The sequence below is a fragment of the Pectinophora gossypiella genome, chromosome 20 (genome assembly GCF_024362695.1).
Source record: "Pectinophora gossypiella chromosome 20, ilPecGoss1.1, whole genome shotgun sequence".
Lineage (NCBI taxonomy): Eukaryota > Metazoa > Arthropoda > Insecta > Lepidoptera > Gelechiidae > Pectinophora > Pectinophora gossypiella.
In genome coordinates this window covers 9,645,323-9,658,801 of record NC_065423.1, presented here as the reverse complement: position 1 = coordinate 9,658,801, position 13,479 = coordinate 9,645,323, and the positions used below count along the sequence as shown (strand labels likewise).

At 37.5% G+C, this 13,479-nt stretch overlaps 2 protein-coding genes across 8 annotated transcripts in view; both read right to left on the bottom strand.

Annotated features, from left to right (window-relative positions):
* Positions 1–565: 565 nt before the first annotated feature.
* On the bottom strand, positions 566–3,097 carry LOC126376209 (DNA repair and recombination protein RAD54-like). The gene has a single exon (XM_050023463.1). It carries the CDS (start codon positions 3,008–3,010, stop codon positions 710–712), a length of 2,301 nt encoding a protein of 766 aa, XP_049879420.1. The 5' UTR covers positions 3,011–3,097; the 3' UTR covers positions 566–709.
* Positions 3,098–3,472: 375 nt separating this feature from the next.
* The window catches only part of LOC126376241 (fatty acyl-CoA reductase 1-like), a 37,640-nt gene continuing 27,633 nt past the window's right edge, over positions 3,473–13,479 (bottom strand). For all 7 annotated transcript variants that reach the window (XM_050023525.1, XM_050023524.1, XM_050023521.1 and 4 more), the window contains 4 exons: positions 13,276–13,395; positions 12,539–12,690; positions 4,453–4,558; positions 3,473–3,668 (listed from right to left, as the gene is read on the bottom strand). In XM_050023525.1, coding sequence (XP_049879482.1) covers positions 3,539–3,668; positions 4,453–4,558; positions 12,539–12,690; positions 13,276–13,395 — 508 coding nt within the window. In that variant the 3' untranslated portion in view covers positions 3,473–3,538. The remainder of the gene's footprint in view (positions 3,669–4,452; positions 4,559–12,538; positions 12,691–13,275; positions 13,396–13,479) is intronic.

The following is a 13,479-nucleotide window of genomic DNA, read 5'->3' as shown; positions in this document are numbered from 1 at the left end:
GCTTCTAGTTTTTATCCTCATTTGAACCACGCGCTGGTTGAAGTAACTTCGTCTTGGCCTTCCTCTACGCCATTTACCCTCTAAACTTGTATCAAATTACATAAGCTCGCGACTTTATCCCAATTGGGGTAGTCAGAGATATCCATCGCAAAATGAACTAAGTATCAAATTAGGATAGTATGCAAAGGCATACTAGCAAAAGTAAAGGCAAAGGCATACTTATAAAGATAATAAAGAGTTGCGTATATATATATTTATAGTCACGCTCACATCCCTATCGGGGTGGATAGAAGAAATGATCAATACTAAAACCTGCAGCCACTTCTGTTATTAGTTGTAAGCATGTAGTAAAAATAACTTTCTTATTAGAAAAAAATATAGTTCTTTTAAGAATAAGCATTAAAATATTATAATATCAATATATTATGTGATAGATGTTTATCAATATGTGTGATACTCATTATTAAATGAAGAATTATTGTTTGTATAAGGTTTACTGTCTGTTGTATTAACATGTTAAAATATTAGAACAAATAAAAGTTGTGTTAAATTGTTATTTTTTTTATTAAATAACTTTACTTTTTGACACAGTTGGTTTTAATCATAATTACCTTAACCTATTTTTATGTACATCAAAAATAAAAATAAACTTAATTTTCCTGACGATATAAATAAAGTAACAAAATATTCTGAAGGTAGTAGACATAATTTACTTGTAATCTTCATCGGCACTGTCATCAGGCTCTGAATAATCTTCGTCTTCTTCTATTTTCCGTTTCTTTCTTGCTTGTACATTCTCTTTATCTTCTTCATCTTTCACCTGAGCTTCGGTCTTAGCTGAACGGTGGTGGAATACAAAAGAAATGCTCTTCGCCAAGTCCCAACATTGTTTCAGAACTAAATCGGCCAAATTCTTCTTATCTGCACAGTGGTACCAATTCGACAAGTCTGACGTACAATCTGAATTCTCCGGTGGAATGGTAACTTGGATGTTGTTGACACACCGTTTGCATTTGAACTTGCTGTGAGTGTCGGACAAAGTGTTCTCTTCAAGCCGGAACAAATCTTTCAAGTCATCCGAAGTGAAATGTCTCAATGACTCTTCATTTTGATCAACAACTGTGTCACTCAAGGCTTTTTTGTGTGCCTGGCGTTGGAATATCTTTTCTTCAATTGTTCCTGTTGCTAGTAGCCTATAGATAAAACATGGTTTCTTCTGTCCATCGCGCCAGACGCGGGCCATAGCCTGATCATCATTTGCGGGGTTCCAGTCTGGATCAAACATTATCAAACGGTTTGCTCCAATGAGATTCAACCCACAACCCCCAGCTTTGGAGCTCAACATGAATATCCACTCCTTAGAGTCTTTGCTGTTGAAGCTCTCCACAACTTTAGCACGCTTTTTGATTGTCATTGAACCATCCAGTCTCACATACTGGTAGCATCTTTTCCTGCACAATTTCTCAAACAGATCCAAAGTCTGAGTGTAGTTTGAGACAAGAACAATTTTGTCATCTGTGTTAGTTTTTAGATTAGCTAATATGCAGTCCAGGATCATAAGTTTTCCAGAAAACTCTGGTTTGACGTCTTTAATGTCATAGTTGCTTGGTAGCAGGCTCCTTGCCTTTTCAAATCCTTCTGAACCTTCCATAATCTTGTCATACACAAGATCTGGGTGGTTGCAGAGTTTCTTCAATGTTGTGATGCTGGATAGAGCACTGAGTGTGTTTGTGTTCTTCTCTCCTGTACCAGTAAATTTGTTCCGAATTGCATCTGAATTAATGAAGTTCTTGTACAGTTGTGTCTGAAGGGGGGTCATTTTGACACAAATGACTTGCTCAAACTTGACTGGCAAGTATTTAGTCAGCAAAGTGCTTGTTCTTCTGATCATGCATTTGTTTACTATTGAAGTCAGTGTCTGCAAGCATTCTTGAGCCTTTTCCCTTTCCTGTTGAGTTGCCAAAGCATCTTGTCCTCTTAGGATGGGATTTTCATACTTCTTTTTAAATTCTGCAGCAGTTCCCAATATGCCTTCATTTACAAAGTGGACTAGACTGAAATATTCTGTAAGGTCATTTTGTATTGGGGTGCCAGAGATCAAAATCCTCCTCTTTGCCTTCAAACCCATCAGAGCTTGGTAAGTTTGGTTCTCACTGTTCTTCAATCTATGACCTTCATCACACAAGACCAACCCGACTTCTGATGAGTGTAAAATGTTTGAATATATCCTGAATGTTTCATATGAGATTATCAGAACTGGTGTAGCAACTCTTGTAGCTGAGTAAGTATTCATGAACTGTTTCAACTTGAGGGTTATATCAGCTTTTGAGCCTCCATCCATGGGTAAAGCATTGATGCGTTGTGCTAGCCATTTATGGATTTCATTATACCAATTTTTGACCAAGCTGCTGGGGCAGACGATGATGGCTTTTGTTATAGTGGGCTTGCAGTCTGGGCCTTGTCTTAACAGTGTCCATAATAAGGTGATACATTGCAAGGTCTTTCCTAAACCCATTTCATCAGCCATGATACATCCGTAGGCGTCTTCTATCTGAGCTCCCGTGACACAGTCATACATGAACTTCACGCCATCTCTCTGATGAGGTCTGAGTATGTTCCCGAGTACAGGATCAACTACTACTGCTACTTTTATGTCATTTGCACTCATTTTCATCTTTTCATGTTCAGGGATGTACGGTGGACGAAATAAAACCAATGCATTCGGTTCGTCAGGGTCATGCAAGGCCCGCCTAACCTGACTTCGTTTTAAACCCAAACTTTTGCCACAATACGACGAAACATAGTTGGGAATGGGTACCTTGAACGGCTTGCTAAGGATCTGTTTAATAAGTGTTTCATGTTCTGATGCAGACATAGCCTGAGAGAGTGATTTCTGTGCAAGAGGAATTTTTGCACATTCCCGCCTTTTACGTTTAGCAGAGTCTAGCAGGGGACTTTTAAACACACTGTCCCCTGCGCCAACTTGGCTAGGCGCTAAGCTGCGCCTCATCTTGATTTCAATAAATTCTATTCATGGAGAAAATTGTAAAAAATCACCTTTTCACGAATAGTAAACAAAAACCTGCCGCGACTTGCTCAAAACTTTTTGACATTGACATATTATTAAAATTGTTGCCAGTCAAAAAAAAGTAGTTTTGTTTCTAGGTTTAGAAACCTGATTTTTAAGCCATAACTTAAAATGCTATTGGATTGGAACTACATATTTATAATCTAAAGGAAATTACATGTGCTTACTGATACAACTATTGTCACTTAGCCTTCATCATTCACCACCAGTAATGGTAATGGAGCAGTGTGATGGATTGTCTATGCTGAAATTATTATGAGCCGTGTATATAAGTATAGGTAATAATTAAGGAAAGGGAATTAGAAAATAAAGTCATACAAGTAAAATAGTACAAAATATATTTGTTCATTTTATTAAACCTACCCCTCAGGTTATTTCATTTATTTTTCTTAAAACTATTAGGTAAATAGGGAACACCTTAAAATTAAGTACCTAATTACAAAAAAATTCTTAAAACTCTAGCATTCGCTCGGCAGGTTCGACTGATGAAGAGCTGAATATTGAAGAGGTCCATTTGTAGAGGTACCACATGATCAATCCGTACATAACAATGCGGAATATGACGTCGACGACCCACATTCTGGAAAGATAGAAGAAAAATAAATTACATTATACACTATTTCTCTTTTTCTCCTTACACGGTAGGTACTTCAGACTTTTTGAGAAACTGCAGCCCGCCCTGTTTTCATTTGAATAACATGACAGGTATAATATTACGGAAATTCCGGTTAAGTAGGTAGCGGGAAATCTACCAAAACTTTATACTTATAGCTTATAGCAACATCGTTTTGGTACATAACATTAAGGAGGTACATCCGTCGCAAGAGGAACTAAGTACCTACGCCACACTGAGCATTCTGTTTCTCTTGTGGTGTTCTGCTTTGTGTTTTCTGTGTTGTATCTTCGTTTATCATGTGGGTTGTGAGGTGGAGTAGCAACCCCATCAACTCTGTGCTGTCTGATTTCTTAATATTACAATCATTACTTAATGGCCCCGATTCCTACAGACACCTCCTAATTTTATTTTAAGTTCTGCCTGTCATTTTCTTATCCGCCGAAAAGGAAAGGGACGGATGATTGTCAACAAGTTAATTTTAAAACGCATGAATAACCCGGGCGAATAAAATAGGCATCTCGCTGGTATGCAATCCGTTTGACGTGCTGTCTACTTAACTCTGTCGGGTTATTGGCCGATGTAAAATTTTTAGACGGTTGTCTTGGATTTCTGCTTAAAATTGACGTGTGTTCCATTAATTTTGAGCCTATCGATTACCCGTTCCTTTCTTTTTCAGCGGACAAGAATAAAATAAAAATAAAATTAGATAAATGATAAAAATTATCATGGATACGTAAGTAACACTTACACTCTCATATGCCTCTTAGCAGCTGGGATAGTGTCATCAGATTCCTTCAGGATGTACCGACGAGCTGCCAGCACGCAGTGCTCGAAGTATTGGGGGATATCGGCTCCTGCAATACATGATACATAATTATTATAAATACATGCAAACCCGTACGTAAAAGCTAGTAATATGTACATATTTGAAATATGCAAATTAAGCCCTTTCATTTTCAACACAATATCATTGCAAAAGTTTCTATTTCGGTTTCCCAAATTTGATCTTCTTCTTCTATCGTGTGGGTTGTTAGGTGAATTACCAACCTCATCAACCCACGCACGGCACGTTAAGCCGTTGGTCCCGGTTACTACTTACTGATGTACGTAGTCGTTATATGAGTCATGTCAGGGGCCTTTGGCGGCTCAATAGTAACCCAAATTTGATGAACGCATAACACTAGCTTAAACCGTGCTGTACGGTACATTGAAGGTATTGTAAAATGTACTGAACTAGTTCTGTTTAATAATGGCCCCGATTTCTGCACACACCTACCTAATTTTATTTTAAGTTATACCCGTCATTTTCTTATCCGCCGAATAAGAAAGAGACGGATAATTCAAAATTGACAATTTTAAAATTAATAAAATAGGCATCTCGCTGATATGCAACCCGCTTGACGTGTGCTGACAACTTTATTGTGTCGGGTTATTGGCCAATATAGGGAGGGTTTTTTTAACATTTCTGCCTAAAATTGACGCGTCTTCTATAAATTTTATACTTATTGATTACCCACAACAAAATGACCGGTATAACTTAAAATAAAATTAGATGGTGTGTACAGGGATCAGCACTAGTATGTAAGTATTGAATTAGATGTAACTATTCTCATAAACACTTATTCTATATGGCAACATTTTGTCTATTCACTCGTGATTCGATTGACATCTGTCATCATCTTCTTTTCCTTTTTTTTTCCGGTTAACATGTTTGTCTGGTGAACGTTAATACTGTAACGAATCCAAATTTATATTAGTAATTAATAATTAATCTGAAACTGTAATCTGCAAATATCATTTATTGTGAACGTATTATTGTGCCTCTGATCATATCGTCGCTGGAAATTTCAATTGCTGTAAGGGACATTTGGCCAAAAATTTTTTATTGCATTATTCGATAGAGCTTGTTTTTCTCCATCGATTGATACATTTGAAATACCAATAGCCCTCATATTTTTTATTTTATTAACGATTGAATTTTCTGATATTTTTGAATAAAACGTCGTAAAGGACCCGAGATTTTGAAAGTATGATGTATATCACATTTTTTTTTTACTTATGTGATGTAAGGGTCTTGATTTATAAAAAAAGTTATTTAAAATATGACAATGTCCTTTACGACACTAAAGCTAACATGAAATTATAACATACAATATTGATATAGGGACGTAAGTAACTGTGGTTATTTATTTTGTCATGCATGTCTACACGTATTAACATGACGTAACTAGCAATGAGTCCGCTGTCTTAAAAATCTTGTAGTTTTATATTTACCATACAACCTAAACTGGTATACTAATTATTATTCTTTCGCGATAAGCGCTGCCGGTGGATTCGGTATCGGGGTCCTGAAGTGTTTGGTGTCGCGAGCTGATTGGCTACCTCTATGGCTATAGTAATCGGGTCGTATGGATCGTATATTACGTCCTTCGGACGACGATACTTTTTAGTACCGTCCCTAAGCTGGATGTATTCAGAAGCCGCAACTACCAGGGGATTTGGGTGATGCGGAGCAGAATCGAAAAAACGTTTTGAAGCTAATTTGAGCCATTCGGCAATGGTTGACAGACCTAGGTCAATGTGCAGATTTTCATTTCGAAGGAACCATGGAGCTCCCGTGGCTTTCCGCATAAAACGATTTTGTATTACCTGTAGACGGTGGATTTGAGAGGGACTCGCGTGAGCAAAAACTACCGCTGTATAGGTCATGATCGGACGGATGCAAGTCGTTTAGATTTTCACCTTATTCCAAAGGGACAATTTACTTCGCTTGTTAAGAAGACAATGAAGACGGCCCATTACACACGCGTCGCGATCGCGCACACGTTTGATATGGGCCTTGAAAGTAAGACGTTTATCTAAAACTACGCCGAGATATTTGACTTGCTCCTCCCAAGGGATCGGCTTGCCAAACATCGTGATGACTTTAAGTTGACGGCGTGACCGTGGCGTGTTATAATAGCCCTTTGAAAAGTACACCGCTGCACTTTTCTCCGGGTTTACCTCGATTCTCCATTTGCGAAACGACTTGCCCAAGGCATTGGCCACGCGTTGGAGAATTCCAGTCATCATAACTCGACCACGGCACGAAGAAAAGATGGCTGTATCATCCGCAAATAAAGTTAGTTCGGTGTTAGGGGATTTGGGAATGTCACTAGTATAATCATGAAAATAGTAAAGGGGAGAGGACGGAGCCTTGTGGCCCTCCCTACCTATGGATAGCGGGTAGGTATGCACGCTCACGGGTTCGCAGCGCACGGTAATGGCTCGGCTCCTCAGTTGCGTTCACAGTGGTTGCGTTCAAGCGCCATCAGAGTACGACACGTTTTGTTTAGATTTCAAATCGAAGGGGCGATACTTTTTAAAGATGCTGAAAGCTAAAAAGAAAAATGTGTCTGTGAAGTGTGATTCTGTCAATTCCGTTGTATGTTGTTCTCAATCAACATAACCTAAGACTATAGGTAATTTACCTACATTACAACAAAACTAGATACTATAAGTTTAAAATGACACAAATATTTAATAGGTATGTGTTTTTTAATTTGCTTATTATTAAAAATCGGCAAACATATTCAAGCACATGGTGTTTAGATGTCTCAAAGTAAAATTCAGCCATAATTTCAATAAATATAAGTGATTGAACCAATTTTTGTGAATTTTTACAGACCTTTCCTTCAATATTTTACCAAAATATTAAAAAAACTGACCTTTACAACCCAAAAATTCACAAAATATTAAAAAATCTGACCTTTACAACCCAAAAATGCAAAAAAAATAATTTACCTAATGGTTGTAAGGGAAGTTTTTTAAATAACACAAGGGCGTAAGGGTTGCTAACTTTCTTATTATGCTAGTTATTAAAGTTATTCCATTTTTAAGTGGTAGACAAGAAAATTCTAAGAATTTTGGTATTTAACATCTTTCAATACGTTTAGAATTACAAAAGTTATGAGACTTTAAGTATCAGGAAATGATTTTTGTTTCTCCTGAAAACCTGTCATTTGTCCCTTACGCCAATTGAAATTTCCAGCGACGATATTTAAGTAACACAAAGATTGTTAATAAATCGCTGTCACACGAACCTCGTTGTTTTAATAGGTTATGCTACCAGACACGTAAAAGCACAAGCGATTTTTTATATGATCAGTAAACTACTTGTGATATGGAGGAATTACAATCTGGAAATACAAATTCATCACATGTAAGTAACATGTCTTTCGAAAGGCTCCGAGGCGTCGAAAATTTCCAAACATGGAAATTTGCTATGCGCATGGCGCTCACTTTGGAAAATCTTTGGGACTGTGTGACTGCAGATACAGAAAGCGTGGATGCTGCGCGCGATGGAAAAGCGCTTGCGCGCATCTGCTTAGGGATTATGCCCTGTTGCTACCAATATGTACGTGATATAAAAACCAGTAAGAAAGCTTGGGAGACATTGAGTGGAATTTTTGAAGATAAGGGCTTATACAGACGTGTGCTGCTTCTGCGTCAGCTTCACAAGACTGAGTCATCTCAGTTTGCTAGTATGTCAGAATACATAGAATTTGTGATGGGCTTGGTACATCAGCTTGCCGATATAGGGAAGATTATACCAGACAAGGAGGTTTCTGAATTGCTTCTCAGCGGCTTAGGCCATGAATATGATGCACTTGTTTCAAGCTTGGAGACTGCTTCTATGACTAAGGACTTAACTAGTGAACTGGTGCGCAGTAGACTTATGCAGGAGGAAGTCAGGAAGAAAACTTCAACTGATGGATCAACGAGTGCTGCATTTATTTCTAAAAGTGTACGAAGGGCCAGTATAACTTGTACATTCTGCAAGCGTGTTGGCCACGTGGCGTCCAAATGCTTTAAGTTAAAGAAGCTGAAGAAGAAAGAAAAGGACTCGGAGCAGACATTCTTCGCGTCGGCCTTCTTAGCCACTTACGATCAACAATGGATAGTTGACAGTGGAGCTTCAAACCACATGTGTCGTGACAAGAGTTTATACAAAAATCTTAGAGACTGTAATAATAATATTACTATTGCTAACAATAGTACACTACCTTGTAAAGGAGTAGGTGACATTTCTCTAGATAATTCGGTAAGAAACCTTAAAGATGTTTTATATATTCCTGGTATTTCTGCCAATCTCTTGTCAGTAAGTAAATTGGTTAAGCAAGGGCTCACAATTACTTTCAATAATAAGGGTTGTTACATTTATAAATATTGTAAGATGGAAGGTAAGCCTATAGCTACAGCTTCAAACTATCGGGGTATTTACAAACTAAATGTTGGTGTAGGTGAAAAATCTTCACATAAGGAACACTCTACGCTCATGTGTACTAGGCATGAACCAGAGAGTGTCACAGATGCAGCTAGGTCAAATGTGTCAGCTGAATTATGGCATAAAAGGTTGGGCCACTTGAACGTGAATGATATGAATTTTCTTAAAAATGGTGCTTCAATTGGTGTTTGTTTTCAGCCTACTGATAATAATCAAGATTGTATAGCATGCTTGGAAGGCAAAATGCCAGCTAAGCCATATCCAGTTGGTGAAGCAAAGCGTGCTACGCAGCCATTGCAGCTCATCCATTCTGATGTTTGTGGACCAATGCCGGAGGCCAGCTGGGGAGGGGCGAAGTATTTCGTCACCTTCACTGACGACTACACCCGAAGAAGTTTTGTGTACCTGATTAGGAATAAAAATGAGGTAATGTCTAATTTTATTTATTTTAAGAAGCTTGTAGAAAAACAATTGGGCTCTTCTATAAAAGTGTTGCGTTCAGATAATGCGGGTGAATATACTGGTGCTAAATTTCAAGAATACCTAAAAAATCAGGGTATCATTCATCAAACATCGGTTCCATATTGTGCTCAGCAGAATGGTGTCTCGGAACGATTGAACCGGACACTTGTTGAAAAGGCAAGGTGTATGTTACAGGAAGCAGGTCTCTGCAAACGATATTGGGGAGAGGCTTTAATGACAGCTGTTTACCTTAAAAATAGGTGCCCTACTTCTGCTTTAGCGGGACTGACTCCGATGGAGAAGTGGACCGGGTCTATTCCTGACCTTAGTCATCTCCATGTGTTTGGCTGTATTGCATATTCCCTTGTGCCTGAGCAACATCGCCGTAAGCTTGATGTTAAAAGCAAACCGTATGTATTCGTAGGTTACAGTGAAACCTCAAAAGGTTTCAGACTGATGGACCCTCATAAACCAGGCAAAGTTTTAATATCTAGGAATGTAGTTTTTATAGAAAATAAATTTTATACCAAAGACACAAATATTAATAATATGCAAACTAATGATTTTATTTATTATGATTATTTTAGTGATAAAAGCTGTGATAATAGAATTAATAATTTTAATAATGAATCTAATAATGGAATAAATTCTGTAGGCAATATGCAGGAATCTAGCCAGCAATCTGAGCCGACTCCTGGTATTGATTGTGAACTGAATTCTAGTCAATGTAATGTACTGAATATTCATGATAATTCTAGTCATACTTTAGGGCCGAATTCTAGTCATAATTCCATACAGAATTCCACTAATGATTCTTGTGTTACAGGTATTGAGGACGAGGAGTACTGCACGGGCAGTGAGACCGAATCCAACTCGGTGTGGTCGCCGACTAATGATGGCTCGCGCTCTGAGCGCTTGAGCTCGTCTGGTGGGACTCCATCTCGAGGGGAAGCGTCGTCTGGTTCGCCGCCGCCTGCCGTCGTGCGGCCCGTTCGTTCTACTCGCTCTAAGCTGCCGCCAAAGTATGGTGACTATGAGGTAGACTATTCTCTTGTGGCTCAGGACATCACACTCGATGAGCCACTTACATATGAGGAGGCAATCTCAGGTCCTAACTCTGAGCATTGGCAGTCGGCAATGCAATCTGAATATAATTCTTTGATTGTAAACAAAGTATGGCGATTAGTTGATAGACTTGTTGCACGGGGTTTTACTCAGGTTGAGGGGATAGACTACAATGAAACTTTTTCTCCTGTGGTTCGCCATTCAACTATGCGAATCTTATTTTCATTGGCTAATGAAATTAATTTAGATATTGGTCATATTGATGTTACTACTGCATTTTTACATGGGGACCTTACAGAGATAATCTATATGGAACAGCCCCCTGGTTTTGTTAATGACAACAAAAGTAAAGTATGTCTTTTAAAAAAAGGGATTTATGGTCTTAAACAGGCCAGCCGTATATGGAATTCGAAGGTTCATTGTCTTCTCTCTCAACATGGTTTTAAACAAAGTAAATGTGAACCCTGCGTCTATACCAATAGTAATAATAATGATCTGTGTATAATTGCATTGTACGTTGATGATTTTTATATATTTTCGAGTAGAAACAGCTCTTTAAAAGCCACATTATTACAATTGTTACAAGACAATTTTAATGTTAAGAATCTAGGTAATTTGAAAAGCTGTCTAGGTATTCGTGTGACTAGGGATAGAGTAAGAGGTATTTTAAAGCTTGACCAGTCAGAATATATAAAAAAGTTGCTCATTAGGTTTGGTATGGATAATTGTAAACCAGTATCTACTCCTATGACTGTAAACTTAAAATTGTATAAATGCGAAGTTGATCATTTATGTGATGATAAATATCACTATAGACAGCTATTGGGATGTCTCATGTACTTATCAGTCTGTACTAGGCCTGATATTTCCTATGCTTGTAGCATGTTAAGTCAGTTTAACAATAGCTTTGGTAAGGAACATTGGCTTGCTGCTAAACGCATTTTGCGTTACTTGGCATCTACGATTAACTATGGTTTGTTGTATACAAAAAATAGTAAATTGTGTTTGAATGCTTATGCTGACGCTGATTGGGCTAATGATCCTCTAGACCGTAAGTCTTATACGGGGTTTGTCATAAAGCTGGGAAATAATGTAGTGCACTGGGAATCACGTAAGCAACGGTGTACAGCACTTTCTAGTACAGAAGCTGAGTATCTAGCAATCAGTGACGTTTGTAAAGACATAAGCTTTATTAAAAACTTCTTATCTGAGATTATGTTAAAACATATTATTGATGTAATTGTTTATAATGATAATCAAAGTGCACAGAAATTATTAAAGCTTAAGGAATATTGTCATAAACGAACGAAGCATATAGATTTAAGATACCACTATGTTAAAGAACTTGTTAAAGATAACATGATTTCTGTACAGTACATGCCGACAGATAAGATGATTGCTGATGTGTTAACCAAACCTCTAAACAGTGTGAAACATAAACAATTCATAAATGCTATGAACATTTGTATGTAATGCATGAATATTGTTGGTCTATTCTATTTGCTGTATTTGAGTATTGTATATCTTTCTCTTTTAATATTGTGCAATGTAGAGTGAACTAATATTCTGTTGTAATGTATGAGACTTTATATGATGATAGAGTCACTCATATCATTATAATGCATGTTATGTAGAGTCATATAGTATGTAGAGTCCTATATTTTCTGAATTGTGTAAAGACGTGTTTCTTTGAGAAATAGAGGGGAAGTATTGAATTAGATGTAACTATTCTCATAAACACTTATTCTATATGGCAACATTTTGTCTATTCACTCGTGATTCGATTGACATCTGTCATCATCTTCTTTTCCTTTTTTTTTCCGGTTAACATGTTTGTCTGGTGAACGTTAATACTGTAACGAATCCAAATTTATATTAGTAATTAATAATTAATCTGAAACTGTAATCTGCAAATATCATTTATTGTGAACGTATTATTGTGCCTCTGATCATATTTAAGTAACACAAAGATTGTTAATAAATCGCTGTCACACGAACCTCGTTGTTTTAATAGTAAGTATGTAAAAAAAAAACAACTCACCGTCAGCGTCAACTTTGTATTCTTTGGCCTCTCTCTCGTTTAGGCGCTTGCGCACCATTTGTCCCTTGTCCGACTTGAAGTCCCACTGGTTGTTGGTGTAATACTCGAATACTTCGAACCCTTTGTTGATGCGTCTCTGTACGCGCATTAACCTGTAACATTATGTTTGCTTGGTAATAATTCATTATATTTACTTACATGTAGGTAACATCGGATACAATGATGGGCGTTCCCGGGAATATTTCCACTTTTGGGAACATTCCCGGCAGTAAAAAGACGCATAATATGTGTAAAGAGCTTTATTAGGTACTTAATCCTCAGACAGGTAGGTACAGAGTAAAAATAAGAATTTGAAAAAGAAAAGCAGACAGTGTCTTTACTATTTTAGGTTTTTGAGTTTTTACAACGGGAGTATTCCCACTTTGGGAACATTTCTGGGAACGGACATCACTGAATTACAGATCAGATAAAACAAGATAAGTTTTTATAATAATACTTTATTTATTTACAGAGTGTTAGTGACATCGTAACGAAAACTTTGAGGGCTGATTTAGACCATGATTCTGAGTTGATACCAAGTAGAATTAATTAAAAAAAATTAATTAAAATTTTCATGAATTTTCCGACGGAAAGTTCCACTTGATATCAACTCAGAACTCAGAATCATGGTCTAAATCATTCCGCTCAGTATGCGTTACTAACACCCTGTATTTATTATGACTTAAGTGAATACTTACACAGGTTCGTATCGCAGTACGTATAACAAGGCATCGACCAGCATAGCAGGAACCCAGTGGAACAGCACTAGACAGATGTTGTGGTATAGCCGGGAATGCTTCATCGACCCGCCTGGGTACCTGCGCATACGATCCAATGTAAAATTATGTTGAAACAATTTTTCCATCTTTTTCCATCCCCTTTTCATCCCCTCAGGGGATGAT

Coding starts and splice junctions, on each gene's coding strand:
- LOC126376209 (XM_050023463.1), bottom strand. CDS start 3,010: ATGAGGCGCAGCTTAGCGCCTAGCCAAGTTGGCGCAGGGGACAGTGTG.